The sequence below is a fragment of the Salmo trutta genome, chromosome 32 (assembly GCF_901001165.1).
Source record: "Salmo trutta chromosome 32, fSalTru1.1, whole genome shotgun sequence".
Taxonomy (NCBI): domain Eukaryota; kingdom Metazoa; phylum Chordata; class Actinopteri; order Salmoniformes; family Salmonidae; genus Salmo; species Salmo trutta.
In genome coordinates this window covers 32740713-32760928 of record NC_042988.1, presented here as the reverse complement: position 1 = coordinate 32760928, position 20216 = coordinate 32740713, and the positions used below count along the sequence as shown (strand labels likewise).

At 44.8% G+C, this 20216-nt stretch overlaps 1 protein-coding gene across 1 annotated transcript; it reads right to left on the bottom strand.

Annotated features, from left to right (window-relative positions):
* Positions 1-522: 522 nt before the first annotated feature.
* LOC115171749 (somatostatin receptor type 5) lies at positions 523-19421 on the bottom strand. Its single transcript, XM_029728847.1, has 3 exons — positions 18679-19421; positions 17609-18058; positions 523-2635 (listed from the first exon to the last, which is right to left on the bottom strand). Exons 1-3 carry the CDS (start codon positions 19372-19374, stop codon positions 2552-2554), a joined length of 1230 nt encoding a protein of 409 aa, XP_029584707.1. The 5' UTR covers positions 19375-19421; the 3' UTR covers positions 523-2551.
* Between the last annotated feature and the right edge of the window lie 795 nt (positions 19422-20216).

Here is a 20216-nt window from a genome sequence, read left to right as displayed (position 1 = left end):
AGCTTCATTCAACGGTCCATGTGATGGCTAGCTAATGTATATAGGAAGATTTGAGAACAGACCTTCAAATACCCTACTGCTCTCCTTCTGTCCTTTCCCCTGACATTGAGGGGTGGAAAACATGCCAGTCAAACAGTTAGGTGTAGCCTAGGGCCTAGAGGTTTAAAAGGGAGCTTGTTATTTTCACCCATACACCTGCAGTAGTAAGCTACTGGGACACGTTGCCTGTAAACACACTGGAGATAGGGGTGAAGAGGAAGAGAAAGAGAAAGCACCAAGGCGGTTGGTGAGAGGGAGGGATCATGGGAGGATAGGAGATGAGAGAAGGGCATATAGAGAGAAAGAAAGAAAGACAGACAGAGAGACAGAGACAGGGGGAGCGACATCCATCCAAAGAGCATGCATGGTCGCAGTATCTGTTCAGCTTTTACATTCTACTCCTTGCCACTCCTGTCGTTTTCTTAAGGAGTGGCAAGGAGTGGAATGTTAGCTAAAAAGACTGGTACTCAGACTACATGCATATTGATCGAACCCATTGTATTTTTGTCATTTTATTAAAACAATAACACTGTAATGAAACATTTTGAACACATGTCCAGATGGTGCAATAATGCTATGGTATTATCTAAAATAATTAGCATAAGTAACAGCAACTTTTTTTTTATTTACTTGACCACGGTGTAATCCCAGAGTAGAATACACAGATAATAACTTACTGTATAAATCTTGAACCTGTCATACATGAGTGTAAAACAGTCAGTGTGGATTGTGTGCTCATTGAAATCAATACAGTTAAAGCTAATCCATAAAATACTGCATGTGTGTACAGCAGATGAATCATTGCGTCGGCTGTCTGATGAAAACCTTGTAACTCAATTTTTTCCATTTCCATTTTTTATTTATTTATTGAAAGTAGTAACTCCCCTCGATGTACTCTGAACATTTAATGACTGTAGGACCAATACAATGTATACAAAATAGCTCCTGAAGTTTCATAATTGTGTGTTCATTAATGGGACAATATGGTAATTTCTTCCATTTCTTGAAAAAAATCTGTTTTGGAGATTAGTGCTTTTCATCAGACAGCGACGACTATGCAGATTGTTCAGTAGGGCATGCAAGGGAAAACATTTCAAAATGGGAAATTAAAATATGTGTATCTTACTGGACATTAGTCTAGGAGGTAGTCCCTCCCTGTTTCAGTCAGTTCTATTCCGTATGGTGCCTAAAGAACACGACCCCAGGTAAGGCCAAGCGCAATGAAGTTGCACCGGTGCTTCAATCTCCAATAAAAGGTCAAGGGGATCCATTCATCTCAAATAAACGCATTAAAATAACCAAAATGCTTGGAACAACTACCCAAGTTTATAGCAATAATACCCAACAAATAACAATAATTCCTCAATAATATGAATAGGATCCTCAGTTACAACATTATGCCATAGATACAGTGAGTACTGTAAGCCAGATTCATCTATTTGATTGACATCCTCATTATCATCACTCTCTCTGTTCGGGGACAGTGTTCGTTTTCCAGAATGCAGGTTTCCTCTAGTACCATTTCATTGGTCATCCCAGCTTGAACTAACTTTGCCCAGAGCAGAAACCATCCATGAGTCCGTAGGTGGGCATTATGAGCCGTTGGGACTTGTTACAGGTGATCATAGTGACAAATGGACAAGGGTCATAGACAGTCTGTGTAGTACGTTCCTGTCGTTTACCTACATAGTGATGGAATACATACAGAAAGTTCCAAGCTCACAAAGAGGACAATCCATTTCAATTCACAACATTTCTGATGAAATCAAATGATCCAGTTCATATAAAGTGAATGGAATACTCAGGTTCATTTTCTAGGGCATTTTAATCTAAGGCAAGTTTTTGCCCATTCACAGTCTAAAAAATAGTCTTTCCTTATAGTATATGTAAGGAATCTATAAAGTACATGGAAGATAGTGCTCTTGCTGGTTCCATGACACCAAGCTGGTGCAATGCACAGCCAGTTGGTGGCACCTTCATTGAGGAGGACGGGCTTGAGGTAATGGCTGGAGCGGAATCAGTGGAATGGTATAAAATACATTGAACACATGGTTTCCATGTGTTTGATGTCATTCCATTCGCGCCGTTCCAGCCATTATTATGAGCCGTCCTCCCCTCAGCCCCTTCCAGTGGTGCAATGTGCTATAAATGTCTGAGGTTTATACTGACAAACAAGAGAGGTGTCATGGCAGAAATCGTTCAGTGTAGTGTCAGAACAGGAAGTGTTCTTTGAAGTCCCATGTACCTCTTCTTCCTGTATCGTCCGAGAGAGGTCATTGGTCAAGAGCTACATGGGTTGACAATGGGAGGGCTCCAGATGATGGATTGTTTGTCGTGATGGAGAAGCAGGTGGCTTGGCTCATCAAAGCATAGACTAACCAATCAGGGCTTATCAAAGCGTAGACTCACCAATCAGGGCTTATCAAAGCGTAGACTGACCAATCAGGCCTCATCATAGCGTAGACTGACCAATCAGGCCTCATCATAGCGTAGACAGACCAATCAGGCCTCATCATAGAGTAGACTGATCAATCACTGGGCTCTCTAAGGGCAGAAGCTCCGTTGTCATGTTGCCACAAGTCTCAATTTGAACACACTGCAAAGACAGCAAGAGATACATTTTAGACATTACAAACAACGACCAGCACACTCTATCATAGACTGCTTGGCTGGACAAAGCTTATGACATACACCCCCCCCCCCCCCCCCCCCCCCCCGCCCCCCCCGCCGCCGCCCGTCCATCCGTCCCCCCTCATCTGCCCCCCCCCCGCCCGTCCATCCGTCCATCCGTCCCCCTCATCTGCCCCCCCCCCCCGCCCGTCCATCCGTCCCCCCTCATCTGCCCCCCTCCCCCGCCCGTCCATCCGTCCCCCCTCATCTGCCCCCCCCCGCCCGTCCATCCGTCCATCCGTCCCCCCTCATCTGCCCCCCCGCCCGTCAGTCACGATTTGTTTTTAATCTTCAAACTGTAAAAGAGACGATAAATCTCTTTTAAGATATAATAGAAAAGAGGACATCTCTCTGAGCATCTTCTGTCTGATATGTCACACAGAGCTGCTTTGATGATTTGTTGTTTTCTCACATTATGGCATCAAAGAAACACATTCACACTAACAAGGAGTACTAGTCACAGCTCTCAGATGGAGACAAGTCACTCCATAGAGATCACCAAAAATCTATTCACACACACACAAACAAGTAAAGTTGTATGTTTTATTAGTCAGGATTATCAGGACACACATGGTATACATCATCCAATGAAATGCTTACTTGCAGGTTCCTTCTTGACAACGCAACAACAGTAAGACATAATAAAAGATAAGATTTCAAATATAAAGTAAATGGCTCAGTAGAATATCATTTTTCTTTTTGCATAAGTATAATATAGGAAGGCACAGTTTGTAGTCCAATATTTACACGTGTTTTGGGAAGGGGCGATTGGTGGGCAAGTGTTTAAATTGTGCAATATTTAACAATGATAATAAGAGTCTGGTTGCAGCAGTTGTGATGTGGGTGTAGCATGAATGTGTGTGATTGTGTGTGCGTGTGTGTGTGTGTGTGTGTGTGTGTGTGTGTGTGTGTGTGTGTGTGTGGATGATATCTGGGAGGTTGTGTGAGTGAGTAAGTGAGTGCATATGTGCTAAGGTGTGGAGAGATAGTGGAGGTGGTCAGACCAGTTTTTCAGCAGTCTGATGGCTTGTAGATAGAAACTGTCTCTGAGTCTGTTGCTATCAGACCTCATGCTCCGATACCATCTGCCCGACGGTAAAGGAGTGACTGGAGTGTGTGGGTTCCTTGATGATGCTGCCGCCCGCCCCCAGGCAACGTTTTGAGTAGATGTCCTGGATGGGTGGGAACACGGTTCCAGTAACGTGCTGGGCCTTCTTCACCAACAGCTGGAGGGCTTTGCGGTCGTGGATGGAGCAATTCCCGTGCCAGGCCGTGATGCAACAGGTCAGCAGTACTACTTGGAATTTCTTCTGCCGCCTTAGGAAGTAGAGACGGTGTTGTGGTGGTGCTGTTGGGTCATGTCATGTCCTTGGTGATGTGGACAGCGAGGAACATGACTCTACTGTAGTCCCATTGATGTGGATCAGGCATGTTCCCCCCTGTGCTTCCTGAAGTCAACAATCAACTCCTTTGTTTTGCTGATGTTGAGGAAAGGTTGTTGTCCTGGCATCACAATGCCAGTTCACTTACTTCCTCCCTATAGGCTGATTCGCCGTTGTTGGTTATTAGACCTACAGCAGAGGGCTCAGGACACACCCCTGGGGGGACCTTGTGTTAAGAGTTAGTGTGGTGGAGATTGGCTTGTCAATCCTGACAACTTGTCGTCTGCCCGTCAGGATGTCCAGGATCCAGTTGCAGAGGTGGTGTCCAGACCCAAGGCTCTGAGCTTGGTGTTGAATCAAATCCAATGAAAATGTATTTGCCACATGCATCGTAAACAACAGGTGTAGACTAACAGTGAAATGATTACCTACGGCCCCTTCCCAACAATGCTGGGAGAAAAAAAGATAAATAATAACACGAGGAATAAATACACAATGAGTAACGATAACTTGGCTATATACACGGGGTACCAGAACCAAGTCGATGTTCAGGGGTATGAGGTAATTGAAGTAGATGTGTACATATTTATAGGGATAAAGTGACTAGGCAACAGGATAGATAATAAACAGTAAAAGCAACGTAAATGCAAGAGTTAGTGCTAAAAAGGGTCAATGCAGATAGTTAAATAGTTAACCAATAGCTACCCGGTCTAACTATTTAGTAGTCTTATGGCCTGGGGGTAGAAGCTGTTAAGGGTCCTTTTGATACCAGACTTGGTGCATCAGTATCGCTTCCCATGTGGTAGCAGAGAGAACAGTCTATGACTTGGGTGGCTGGAGTCCTTGACAATTTTTAAGGCCTTCTTCTGACACTACCTGGTATAGAGGTCCTGGATGGCAGGCAGTTTGGTCCCAGTGATGTACCCTCTGTAGTGCCTTGCGGTCAGATGTCAAGTAGTTGCCATAGCAAGTGGGGGTGCAGCCAGTTAAGATGCTCTCAGTGCTGCAGCTGTAGAACTTTCTAAGGGCCCATGGCCAAATCTTTTCAGCCTCCTGAGGGGGAAGAAGTATTGTCGTGCCTTCTTCGCGCTTGTGTTGAGGGTGTGGACCATGATAATTCCTTAGTGATGTGGACACCGAGGAACTTGAAGCTCTCGACCCACTCTACAATAGCCTCGTCGATGTGGATGGGGGAATGCTTGGCTCTCTAGTTCCGGTAGTACACGATCAGGTCCTTTGTCTTGCTAATGTATAGGGAGAGGTTATTGTCCTGGCACAGCACTGACAGGTCACTGAACTCCACCCTATAGGCTGTCTCATCATTATTGGTTATCGGGCAAACCATCGTTGTGTCTTCAGCAAACTGAATGATGGTGTTGGAGTTGTGTGCGGCCACGCAGTCGTGGGTGAACAGGAAGTACAGGAGGGGACTAAGCATGCACCCCTGAGGGGCCCCCATTTTAAGGGTCAGCGTGGAGGATGTGTTGTTGCGAATTGGAGTGGGTCCAGGGTGTCTGAAAGGATGGTCTTTGCCATGACCAGCCTTTTAAAGCAATTCATGGCTATCGATGTAAGTGCTACTGGGCGATAGTCATCTAGACAAGTTACCTTGGCGTTCCTGGGCACAGGGACTATGGTAGTCTGCTTGAAACATGTAAGTATTACTATCTTGAGTCAGGGAGAGGTTGAAAATGTCAGTGAAGACACTTGCAAACTGGCCAGTGGATACTCTAAGTACGCATTCTGGTAATCCGTCTGGCCCTGCGGCCTTGTGAATGTTAACGTGCTTAAAGGTCTTACTCACATCTGCTATGGAGAGTGATATCACACAGTTGTCCGGAACTGCTGGTGCGGTCATGCATGGCTCAGTGTTGCTTACCTCGAAATGAGCATAGAAGGAATTTAGCTCATCTGGTAGGCTCACATCACTGGGCAGCTCATGGCTGGGTTTCCCTTTTTAATCGTTGATAGTTTGCAAGCCCTGCCACATCCGACAAGCATCAGAGCCAGCATAGTAGGATTCGATCTTAGTCCTGTATGGAAGATTCGAATGTTTGATGGCTTGCTGGAGGTCGTAGCAGGATTTTTTTATAAGCGTCCGGATTAATGTCCCGCTCCTTGAAAGCGGCAGATCTAGACTTTAGCTCAGTTTGGATGTTGCCTGTAATCCATGGCTTCTGGTTGGGATATGTATGTATAGTTACTTTGGTGACAACGTTGTTAATGCACTTATTAATGAAGCTGGTGACTGATGTGGCAAACTCCTCAATGTTATCAAATGTGCCAGCAAAACAGTCCTGTAGCTTAGCATTCACTTCATCGGACCACTTCCATATTGAGCACATTACTGGTACTTACTTTTTGAGTTTTTGCCGGTAAGTAGGAATCAGCACGATAGAGTTATGGTTAGAGTTGCCAAATGGAGGGCAAGGGAGAGCTTTGTATGCTTTTTTGTGTGTGGAGTAATAGTGATCTAGAGTTTTTTCGCATCTAGTTGCACAGCTGACATGCTTTTAAAAAGGAGGTAAGACAAATTGGAGTTTCCCTACATTCAAATCACTGGTCGCAAGGAGCGAAGCCTTTGGATGTGCATTTTCTTGTTGAGCCCGGTCTTAGTGCCAGCCTCGGTTTGTGGTGATAAATAGACATGTACGGAAAATATAATAATATGGTCTGCAGTTTATCATGAGGTATTCTAACTCAGGCAAGCGAAACCTCAAGACTTCCTTATTAACATTAGAGAGTGTGCACCTGCTGATGTTAAGAGACACACACCTCTCCCCCTTAACCCTACCCGCAGCTGCCGTTTGGTGCCTACAAAAAACAGCTAGATGTACACTACCGGTCAAAAGTTTTAGAACACCTACTCATTCAAGGGTTTTTCTTTATTTTTACTATTTTCTACATTATAGAATAATAGTGAAGATATCAAAACTCTGAAATAACACAAATGGAATCACGTAGTAACCACAAATGTCACGTTCGTCGTAAGGATGGGACCAAAACGCAGCGGGAATGTGTATACTCATCTTCTTCTTTATTAAAGAAACGAAACAAAACACTTGAACAAAAACAACAACGAAGAAACAGTCCTGTGAGTCACACAGCTACACTTGGAACAACTACCCACAAAAACCCATGAAAAAACACCCCTACTAAATAGGACCTTCAATTAGAGGCAATGAGGAACAGCTGCCTCCAATTGAAGGTCAACCCAATAAACTAAACATAGAAATAGAAAAACTAGAAGGAACATAGAAATATACTAACATAGAACATTAACCAAAAAACCGAAACACATAAAACAAACACCCCCTGCCACGTCCTGACCAAACTACAATAACAAATAACATCTTTACTGGTTACCCCAGTAACCTTCTTTACTGGTTACTGGTTAACCCCCCCCCCAAAGGTGCAGATGCACCTCAAACAAAAAAACACAAAAATAAACCCCAAAACAAAAATAATCCCAAACTAAAGGGAGGGAAGGGAGGGTGACCACCGTCACCGACGGTTCTTGTGCCACACACCCCCCCTCCCCAATCCTCCTACTATGGAGGTGGCTCAGGCTCCGGCCTTAGTCCCCAACCTAACCTGTCCACCCCCGCTGAAGGCTCAGGGCTAAGGTGCATCGCTGGAGACCTCAGGCTGAGGCACGTCACTGGAGACCTCGGGCTGAGGCGCGTCGCTGGAGACCTCGGGCTGAGGCGCGTCGCTGGAGACCTCGGGCTGATGCGCGTCGCTGGAGACCTCGGGCTGATGCGCGTCGCTGGAGACCTCGGACTGGAGGGCAACTCTGGGAGCTCCGGACTGGAGGGCGACTCTGGGAGCTCCGGACTGGAGGCCGACTCTGGGAGCTCCGGACTGGAGGCCGACTCTGGGAGCTCTGGACTGGAGGCCGACTCTGGGAGCTCCGGACTGGAGGGCGAACCTGGGTGCTCCGGACTGAATGGCGAATCTGGGTGCTCCGGACTGAATGGCGACTCTGGGAGCTCCGAACTGAAGGGCGACTCTGGCTGCGCCGGTTCCGCACCGTAGGGCGACTCTGGCTGCGCCGCTTCCTCACTGAGGGCCGTCTCTGCAGGCTCCGGACTGTGGGCCATCTCTGCAGGCTCCGGACTGTGGGCCATCTCTGCAGGCTCCGGACTGTGGGCCGGCTCTGCAGGCTCCAGACTGTGGGCCGGCTCTGCAGGCTCCGGACTGTGGGCCGTCTCTGCATGCTCCGGACTGTAGGACATCGCCGGAAGCACTAGACGGGGAACTGTCGCCGGAAGCTCTAGACGGGGCACTGTCGCCGGAAGCTCTAGATGGGGCACTGTCGCCGGAAGCTCTGGACGGGGCCCTGTCGCCGGAAGCTCTGGACGGGGAACTGTCGTCGGAAGCTCTGGACGGGGAACTGTCGTCGGAAGCTCTAGACGGGGTACTGTCGTCGGAAGCTCTGGACGGGGACTGCGCAATGAAGGCATGATGCGTGGGGCTGGCTTTGGAGGCGCCAGACTATTTACACGCACCACAGGGCTAGTGCGAGGAGCAGGAGCAGGACGTACTGGACTGGGCTGACGCACTGGAGGCCTGGTGCGTGGGGCTGGTACTGGAGGTACCAGACTGGAGACACGCACCCCAAGGCTAGTGTGAGGAGCAGGAACAGGACGTACTGGACTGGGCTGATGCACTGGTGACCTGGTGCGTGGTGCTGGCTTTGGAGGCGCCAGACTGGAGACACGCACCTCAAGGCTAGTGTGAGGAGCAGGAACTGGATACACCGGGCCATGAACAAGCACTGGAGGTCTGGAGCGCACAGCCTGCACAACTCGTCCTGGCTGGGTGGTAACAGTAGCCCTGCACGAGCGGAGTGCTGGCACAGGGCGAACTGGGCTGTGCAGAGGCCTGATGGCTGCTGTGCGTAGAGCAGGCGCAGGGTAGCCTGGGCCTTGGAGACGCACTGGTGGCCAGATGTGCTGCGCAGACATACTCCTACCTGGCTGGATGCCCACTCTAGCACGGCACTTGCGAGGGGCTGGGATCGCTCGCACCGGACTGTGCGTGCGCATGGGCGAGATCGTGCGCACTTCCGTATAGACCGGCGCTCTCATGATCCGCTGCTCCCCATAATAAGCACGGGGAGTTGGCTTAGGTCTATTACCTGACCTAGCCACTCTTCCCGTGTGCCCCCCCCCAAATAATTATTGGGGCTGCCTCTCACACTTGCCAATCTGCGCGTATAATGCCTCGTAATGACGCCGCTCCGCCTTGGCTGCCTCCAGCTCCTCCTTAGGTCGCCGGTACTCCCCAGCCTGGTGCCAAGGTCCTGCCCCATCCAAAATTTCCTCCCATGTCCATGACTCCAAATCCCTCTGCTGCTCCTTCCTCCGCTGCTTGGTCCGTTGGTGGTGGGTAGTTCTGTCACGTTCGTCGTAAGGATGGGACCAAAGCGCAGCGGGAATGTGTATACTCATCTTCTTCTTTATTAAAGAAACGAAACAAAACACTTGAACAAAAACAACAACGAAGAAACAGTCCTGTGAGGCACACAGCTACACTTGGAACAACTACCCACAAAAACCCATGAAAAAACACCCCTACTAAATAGGACCTTCAATTAGAAGCAATGAGGAACAGCTGCCTCCAATTGAAGGTCAACCCAATAAACTAAACATAGAAATAGAAAACTAGAACGAACATAGAAATATACTAACATAGAACATTAACCCCAAAAAAACAAAACACATAAAACAAACACCGCCTGCCACGTCCTGACCAAACTACAATCACAAATAACCTCTTTACTGGTCAGGACGTGACAACAAAAGTATTATATTTAACATTCTTCAAATAGCTACCCTTTGCCTTGATGACAGCTTTGCACACTCTTGGCATTCTCTCAACCAGCTTCACCTGGAATGCTTTTCCAACAGTCTTGAAGGAGTTCCCACATATGGTGAGCACTTTTCCTTCACTCTGCGGTCCAACTCATCCCAAACTATCTCAATTTGGTTGAGGTTGAAGGATTGTGGACACCAGGTCATCTGATGCAGCACACCATCACTCTCCTTCTTGGTCAAATTGCCCTTACACAGCCTGGAGGTGTGTTGGGTCATTGTCCTGTTGAAAAACAAATGATAGTTCCACTAAGCCCAAACCAGATGAGATGGTGTACCGCTGCAGAAGGCTGTGGTAGCCATGCTGGTTAAGTGTGCCTTGAATTCTAAATATATCACAGACAGTGTCACCAGCAAACCACCCCGACACCATAACACCTCCTCCTCCATGCTTTACGTTGGGAAATACACATGCAGAGATCATCCGTTCATCCACACTGCGTCTCACAAAGACACGGCAGTTAGAACCAAAAATCTCAACATTTCCACAGGTCAAATGTCCATTGCTTGTGTTTCTTGGTTCAAGCAAGTCTCCTCTTATTATTGGTGTCCTTTAGTAGTGGTTTCTTTGATGTGTCTATTACTATTACTGTTACTCAAACTTTATTTGGGCTTTATTTGGGCTGCAATGTCTGAGACTGGTAACTTTTTGTTTTGCGACTGAACTTGAAGAAACATATTCAAAATTCTTGAAATTTTCCAGATTGACTGACCTTAGTGTCTTAAAGTAATGATGGACTGTCATTTCTCTTAGCTTTTTTGAGCTAAACTTGCCATAATATGGACTTGGTCCATTACCAAATAGGGCTATCTTCTGTGTAACCCCCTACCCTGTCACAACACATCTGATTGGCTAAAACGCATTAAGAAGGAAATAAATTCCACAAATTAACTTTTAAGAAGGCACACCTGTTAATTGAAATGCATTCCAGGTGAGTACCTCATGAAGCTGGTTGAGAGAATGCCAAGAGTGTGCAAATCTGTCATCAAGGCAAAGGGTGGCTATTTGAAGAATCTCAAATGTAAAATGATTTTTTGTTTACTACCTGATTCCATATGTGTTATTTCATAGTTTTGATGTCTTCACTATTATTTTACAATGTAGAACATAGTCATAATAAAGAAAACTTTTGACAGGTAGTGTATATTGTCAGCCACGGCTGACAAGGACATGGATGATACCATGGCTGTACTAAATTCTACAGGGACTTAAGGTTACGAAAAAAAGAAAGCATGGGAACTGTAGAAATATCTGAACATTATGAAATGGATAAGAACACACACGTACTCAATTACATGCTCGCTTACACATACAGACTTATACATACGCACACACACCTGATCTCGCTCTCTTCTTTCACTCTCTCTTTCTCTCTCTTTTCTCTTCTCTCCGTCTCTCTCTTTTGTTGAGAACTGTTTTATATTTTCATGTGTTTATTGTTTGTCTATCTTTTTTATGTATTTGTCGACAACTTTTTATATGTTTACAACAAGCAAGGGGAAGATATCAGAATAGGGGCATTGGGGAATAATAACATATTGTATGGAATACATTTGTACTGTAGTGAAGCCGTCTCTAGAGTAATGCAAGGTCTCTTTCATGATCATGTGAAACGTCAATTGCTATGGAAATGCTAGGATGTGTTTTTCAATGATGTTAAAGGTAATTATGATGCAAATATGACGGTGATACGATATGGATTACAATTATCACCATGAATATTATGACTATACGCACTACATGTTGCACACATAGACACTCAACCATGCAAATTGGTGGAGTTATCATTTATTTGGACATCACACATTATAGTCTTACTCTTATACAGACATTGTACACACTCTCACTAAATCACATCCAATATCACACATCAACCTACTCAGATTTACTGTACACACATAACATCTTGTCTCAATTTTCTAACATCTGTGGCACAGGCAAACAGGCAAGGGAATAAAACAAATATTGCTAGAACCTATTTCTTGAATTCTAAATATCAGACATTTGAAAGCTCTAGTTTTGACCCTCATAATACCTCGGATGGCAGTAATTTTACAAGCACTAAAATATGGTAAATTTAGACTGAGAATAGTATCAAGTTATGGTAAAAGGTGAAATAAGTATAGCCAGTTATAATTCAGCCATGCTCAAGGTCCAAAACGATATCATAACCACCATTGATAAGAGACAATACTGTGCAGCTGTATTCATCGACCTGGCCAAGGCTTTCGACTCTGTCAGTCACCACGGCAGACTCAACAGCCTTGGTTTCTCAAATGACTGCCTCGCCTGGTTCACCAACTACTTCTCAGACAGAGTTCAGTGTGTCAAATCGGAGGGCCTGTTGTCCGGACCTCTGGTAGTCTCTAGGGGTGCCACAGGGTTCAATTCTCGGGCCGACTCTTTTCTCTGTATACATCAATGATGTTGCTCTTGTTGCTGGTGATTCTCTGATCCACCTATAGGCAGACGATACCATTCTGTATACTTCTGGCCCTTCTTTGGACACTGTGCTAACTAACCTCCAGACGACGTTCAATGCCATACAACACTCCTTCCGTGGCCTCCAACTGCTCTTAAATACAAGTAAAACTAAATGCATGCTCTTCAACCGATCGCTGCCTGCACCTGCCCGCCCGTCCAGCATCACTACTCTGGATGGTTCTGACTTAGAATATGTGGACGACTACAAATACCTAGGTGTCTGGATAGACTCTAACCTCTCCTTCCAGACTCAAATTAAACATCTAAAATTCAAAATGAAATCTAGAATCGGCTTCCTATTTCGCAACAAAGCATCCTTCACACATGATGCCAAACATATCTTTGTAAAACTGACTATCCTACCAATCCTTGACTTCGGCGATGTAATTTACAAAATAGCCTCCAACACTCTATTCAGCAAATTGGATGCAGTCTATCACAGTACCATCCTTTTTGTCACCAAAGACCCATATACTACCCACCACTGCGATCTGTATGCTCTCGTTGGCTGGCCCTCACTTCATATTCGTTGCCAAACCCACTGGCTCCAGGTCATTTATAAGTCTCTGCTAGGTAAAGCCCCGCCTTATCTCAGCTCACTGGTCACCATAGCAGCACCCACCCAGAGCACGCGCTCTAGCAGGTATATTTCACTGGTCACCCCCAAAGCCAATTCCTCCTTCGGCCGCCTCTCCTTCCAGTTGTCTGTTGCCAATTACTGGAACGAACTGCAAAAATAACTGAAGCTGGAGACTCATATCTCCCTCACTAACTTTAAGCACCAGCTGTCAGAGCAGCTCACAGATCAATGCACCTGTACATAGCGCATCTGTAAATAGCCCATCCAACTACCTCATCCCCATATTGTTATTTATTTTTTTTATTTTGCTCCTTTGCACCCAGTATCTCTACTTGCACACTTATCTTCTGCACATCTGTCACTCCAGTGTTTAATTGATATATTGTAATTATTTCGCCACTATGGCCTAATTATTGCCTTACCTCCCTTATCCTACCTCATTTGCACATGCTGTATATAGACTTTTTCTATTGTATAATTTACTGTATGTTTGTTTATTCCATGTGTAACTCTGTGTTGTTGTTTATGTTGTGACGTTGTATTAGTTAATGTGACGACTGTTGCTCATCGAATGATTAACGGTTTATAATTACGTGATTAAATGAATTAAGCAGTGAATCAAGCAATTATTAACTCATTAACCTGGGGCACCATGGGAACATTGTTTTGATTGAGTTTCTATTTCCCAAATTAACTCAAAGGATATCAGAATATCGATTACAACAGTCGCTAAATTAATCAATTTCCTCTACAGTCTCATAATCTGAAAGTCGTATAATCCGGGAATCTGCACGGACCCGGGCTTTACCACTGAATTTACCACACCAATCTTAGTTGATTATTTATTTACTAGCAAGCTAAAATGATGATAAAAATGCACATACACAAAACACAGTCTAGCTATTGATTAGGACTTAGTATAACGGGCCAACACACTATGGCGCTTGTTACCCAAAATGGGGATTTTAAAGAGAGAGAAAGAAAGGAAGTACACGAGAGAAATATACATTTGGGTTCATTTGTCAGCCATGCTTATTTAAAATTAGCCTTGCCCCGAACTGCCGCTCTTATGGGTCAGAATATAATGATGTAATTACGTGTTGGAGTTCTCAGGTGGGAAGCTCCGCGTGGGTCGTTTAGGCTTCTAAATGACGCAGTTCTCCGGCGCAACTCTCTGGTTGTCCTCACGATGTCAGTGTCCTTCTTGGCTAAGTGGTCTGATCCTCACCCTTGATCGGAAAGGGGTCTTCTGAGGACAGACAGCTCTGTAGCTCAGAGCTCACAGCTTCGGCTCGAATGGTGTCGATACCACGATTCAATGGAGAGTGGAGGCTGGGTGGTTCGGCTTGAATTCACCCGCTTAGACACAGCTACTCGTCCGTAGCTCGTGTAGAAAAATATTTCTTTGTCTTCAACCTTGTGTTTCGTTTTGGGGTTCGTCGACTTTGTTAGACCTTAGCTGCAGCTTGGGGTCAATAGTCTTCTATGTTAATTCTTCACTCTCCTGTCTTATACCCTCGGGTCAGAAGTGGGTGTAACAGCCTTTAGGGCAATTCTCTGGGCGGACCAAGTAAAGGGGGCAAGGCTTAGATTTGGCTAAAAATCCGATTTTAGACACTAACTTCACATTTCATCTTTATCAAAACATTCTGTTTGATTTGGATATTTTCCAAACAGCGTACAATGTATAAACATCAGGCATATACTGGGAAAACTCTTAAAGGTACAATGTTTTCATAATAACGTCATCTCTTAACCTTTAAAAACAAATACAAAAGTTACATACATTTTAATATTCCACTTTTCGTCATAACCACCATTGTGGCTGACGGAAACCATTGTTCCAAAGTCCCTTTATTGCATGTTTAATGTTCTGAGGCCAGTTCTCCATTGTTAGGACAAAGGAATTTCTCTGTATTATGGGCATGAGGTGTCATAAAACCCCCACATCTTCAGACCCCTAGATCTCTCCTCCTCTGTTGGGGGGTTTGGGAGATAATCTGTAGGGTGGTGGTCTCCTGTACCCTGACCTGATCAGGACAGTCATGACATTTGTGTTGAACTGCTATGCTTTGTCTTGGCCAGGTCGCAGTTGTAAATGAGAACTTGTTCTCAACTAGCCTACCTGGTTAAATAAAGGTGAAATAAATAAATAAAATAAAAAATATATAATTGTAACGGTTTAGCAGATAAAGAAAAGAAGATCAGTCTTTACATGGCTAAAAGAAAAGGAATATAACATATACTGTTTACAGGAAACTCTCTACATCCTTAGATGAAGTTGTGTGGAAAAAGGAATGGGGTGGTGAAATACTTTTCTGTCATGGACAAAGGAACTCAAAAGGTGTGATGATATTAATTAACAAAAATGTTGATCTGAATGTGCAAATAGTCAGGAATGATTCGCAAGGAAGGTGGATCCTTTTGAATATCTCAATAGACCGTAAAGGTAATCACTCTACAAACTATCATCACCGTGCCCCTAAGGAAATCACAAATATTATGGACGCATTAGAAATAGTGGATATTTGGAGACTAAAAAACCCCGACCTAGTGAGATATACATGGAGGAGACTTAATCAAGCTAGTCGTCTTGACTACTTTCTTGTCTCTTTCTCTCTTGCAAAAAAGTTTTAATAGGAAACAGAATGTGATCGGATCATCATCTAATTGGCATTCACATAACTCTTATATATTTTTCACGTGGACGGGGATATTGGAAATGTAATCAAAGTTTACGGTAGGACAACTTTATTTTAACTCATACAAAATCATTTATAACTGAATTTTTCCAGTATATTATAGGTTCAGCAAATTGCCTTACTGTTTGGGATACCTTTAAATGTACCTTCAGGGGTCATTCAATTCAATATTCATCAATAATAAAAAAGTAGTTTCTGGCTAAGAGACAAGACTAACAAGGGATATACATTAACTAATAGTACAGGTAGATAGCAATAAAAACAATACTACAGAGATCCAAAATAAGTTAGACGAAAAAACAAAAAGAACTTGATGTAACGACCGTCGTCGCAATGAGACCAAGGGGCAGCGGAGGATGTGTTCATCATAAAGGATTTTAATAAACGAATGAACACTACAAACAAAACACGAAAAGAAACGACAGCCAAACAGTCCTGTCAGGATTAACACAAACCTAGACAGAAAATAATCACCCACAAACCCCAAAGGAAAAACAGGCTGCCTATGTATGACTCTCAATCAGCAACAACAAACTACAGCTGCTCCTGATTGAGAGCCACACACGGCCGAACCAAAGAAACAAACCAACATAGAAAAAGAAACATAGAACGCCCACCCATGTCACACCCTGGCCTAACCAAAATAGAGAACAAAAATCCCTCTCTATGGCCAGGGCGTTACACTTGAGGAACTTATTCAAGAATGATCTAATGTAATCTATTACAAAAATAAAGCAAACTGGATGGAATATGGAGAAAAATGCTCACAATTCTTCCTGAATCTCCAATACATGAATACTAACAAAAATAATTTGCAGAAACTCGTTACTGAAGACGGCGTCATCTATGATTCTCCGAATGGTATTTTAAAAGAGGAAGCTAATTATTTTAGGCAGATGTTCTCTTTTCCGTCTCATCCTCTCCCACTGAATGAAGATTACAGTAAGGAATTATTTCCAAATGATATAAAAAATAGAAAATTAACAAATGTACAGAAAGATCAGTGCGAAAGTCAAATTACAGAGGAAGAACTTTTTGATGCTATTAAATCCTTTCAGTCTGGAAGAACCCCAGGGCTTGATGGCATACCGGTAGAGGTATATCAAGCCTTTTTTAAATACTAAAAGCTCCATTGTTAGATTGTTTTAACTACTCCTATAGAAATGGTAGTCTGTCAGGTACTCAGCAGGAAGGTCTGATTTCTCTATTATTAAAACAAGACCCAGATGGCAAATATAAAGACCCAGTCTATCTAAAAAACTGGAGGCCCCTTACACTTCAATGTTGTGATGCAAAAATACTAGCGAAATGCACAGCACTCAGAATTTTAAAAAAATGATATACGCTGGAGGCATCAACCGTAGAGGAGAAATCAGTGGTACCCATTTACAGTACTAGTGGGTGTAACTAACTATCAGCACACAGTACACTGGATCCCCTCAGCGTCAAAGCTTCTGATCAGGAGGGTTTACTATGTTAGGCTTCCAGCTTCTCTCACCCTCTATGCTGTAAAGCAGTTGTGGGCCAAGGAGAAGGGTAAACGCCCTGTGTAGTAAGTGCTTATTACTCTATTCTACTATGCTCTGCAGGTGAACAAAACTATCAAGTACTATCATTTAGATAAATATAAATTACATATAAATTGGCTGTGAATCTAGTTATATTGTATGTTGCGGTTGACTACCAATGAATGAAAGTGACAGCCTTCAAGATTATCTTTGGCAGACTGACCAAAATAATTCATACCTGACAGCCATTCACAGTTCTTGGGTAGAATATTGACCCATAGAATTAGTAATCCACCCATCACAGAACGTTCACTTTATTGCGAATGTCCGTTTTAGTCATTTTATTTCTATAGATTTACCTACTTGGTTGTTCTGCATGTGTCCATTGTTGAAGTCCATGATCCGGGGGGTGAAGAGCGGGTCATGCTGCTGCGTCGTCTCCACCCTCTCCAGCCTAGGGGATATGGGACGTCCCCCTCCACTCCCCATGTCTCCTCCGTCCCCCACCCCAACCCCGTTCGCCTTGTGGAGACACAGGACCTTCCTGAAGCTCTGCTTGAAGTTGTCAGACAGGAAGCCGTAGAGGAGCGGGTTGGCACAGGAGTTGACGTAGGTCATGATGACCAGGAAGAAGTAGACGCCGGCGGTGACACTGTTCTCTGGTATGATGAAGACGAGGTTGACTATGTTGGTGGTGAAGAAGGGCAGCCAGCAGATGACGAAGACCACCACGATGATGACCACCATGCGGGTGACTTTGCGTTCAGAGCGGCGCCGCCTGGTCAGGCCCGCCCTGGCCCCGGCAGACTTCACCTGTAATGAATGGGAGGTTTTGGTCTGTGACTTTGTGAAGGAATATCTTTGGACATGGACACCTTTGAAGATCACTATGTTGAGAGGTTTTATAGTGGTTTGGAGAGGTTTTAGGCCCAGGCCAGGGTCTAAGGCACTGGTCCATTGCGTTTGGAAATAGAAACAAACCTAAGAACTATTAGAATTTAGTTTAGGACAGTGAGAAGAAGGGATTAAGGACTCAAATGGAATGGGGCCTCAAACAAATGGAGGCGTCCTCAAACAAATGGAAGGGGGCCTCAAACAAATGGAATGGGGCCTCAAACAAATGGAATGGGGCCTCAAACAAATGGACTGAATCCTCAAACAAATGGAATGGGGACTCAAACAAATGGAATGGGGTCTCAAACAAATGGAATGGGGTCTCAAACAAATGGACTGAATACTCAAACAAATGGTATGTGGTCTCAAACAAATGGAAAGGGGTCTCAAACAAAGGAATGGATCCTCAAACAAATGGAATGGGGTTTCAAACAAATGGAATGGGGTCTCAAACAAATGGAAGGGGCCTTAAACAACGAACAAACAATGAGCAACATAAGACTAAAGAGGATGTGTGTTATAGTACAACCCAACTATACCTTGATGATGATGAGCAGGTAGCAGAGGCAGATGATCAGCAGGGGGCCGAAGAAGCCCAAGATGGCCGTGTAGAGGATGAAGACCGTTGACCACAGCTCCTGGGGATCAGGCCAACTCATGTTGCACGAGTTGAAGCGGTCCTGAACATCTGAGTAGATGGTGACCGGCAGCACCACCACGAACGACACCACCCACACCAGCCCGTTGATGATCTTAGCCACCTTTGGCTGCCGCCACTTGACGCTCCGAATGGGGTGCACCACGGCCAGGTAGCGGTCAATGCTCATCACGGTCAGGCAGAAGGTGCTGGTGAACTGGTTGATGGAGTCTACCGTCATGACCACGCGGCACAGAAACTCCCCGAACGGCCAATAAGAGAGCACGTTCTGGGTGGTCAGGAAGGGAAGTCCTAGGATGTACAATTCATCTGCCAGGGCTAAGTTCAGAAGGTACATGTTGGTGACAGTCTTCATCTTGGCATAGCGCAGGACCACGTAGATGGCCAGCGTGTTGCCCAGGAGGCCCACCATGAATACAGTCATAGAGATTACTGCAGTGATAACGGTGCTGCTGTCCTGGAAGGGAGCGCTCTCGCCGGACTCGTTCATGAAGAGGTTGGTGACCGTGGAGTAACCACTGGAGGAGGAGGAAAGGTTGAAATCCCCAGGGATGGGGGTGCAGTCTTGGGGATTCATAGCGGGGAGGTGGGGGTGGGGTTGGAGGTGAGGGAGATGAATCAGGAAATGGCCCATAAGGCTGAAAATAAAAATAGAACTGTCAGTTATTGAGGATGGAAAATAGACATTCTAGTAGCCTAAAGTAATGAACATTTTGAAAAGAACAGAATTGAAGAAGAATATAGAATAAATTAGAATAGAATTGAACATCATTAGTCATTCTGACATTTGTCTATGAAAACCATCTTATGGATGAGGGGTTGAGTGATGTTTCAATGTTTTTGCTATGTAATAGTGTGTTATTTCACCTTTTCCACTATACTGCTTCACCACTCCACTTTGTTCACCCACAACAGCACATGGACATTCCCTGGGCAGGGGGCCCATTTTGACACTGTTCACTGTGTACTTCATCAGAAAAACAGCACATTTTCATGGACTACCTCAGGCAGGCATACATCCATGTACTTCTTACACGTATTCCCCATGCCGCTTTACTACAAAGCAGTCACCCTGCCACTGACTTGGTAAATAGCTGAAGGATGGGGCTGGACAAATGTAACCAAAGCAGTCACCCTGCCACTGACTTGGTAAATAGCTGAAGGATGGGGCTGGACAAATGTAACCAAAGCAGTCACCCTGCCACTGACTTGGTAAATAGCTGAAGGATGGGGCTGGACAAATGTAACCAAAGCAGTCACCCTGCCACTGACTTGGTAAATAGCTGAAGGATGGGGCTGGAGAAATGTAACCAAAGTGGTCACCCTGCCACTGACTTGGTAAATAGCTGAAGGATGGGGCTGGACAAATGTAACCAAAGTTGTCACCCTGCAACTGACTTGGTAAATAGCTGAAGGATG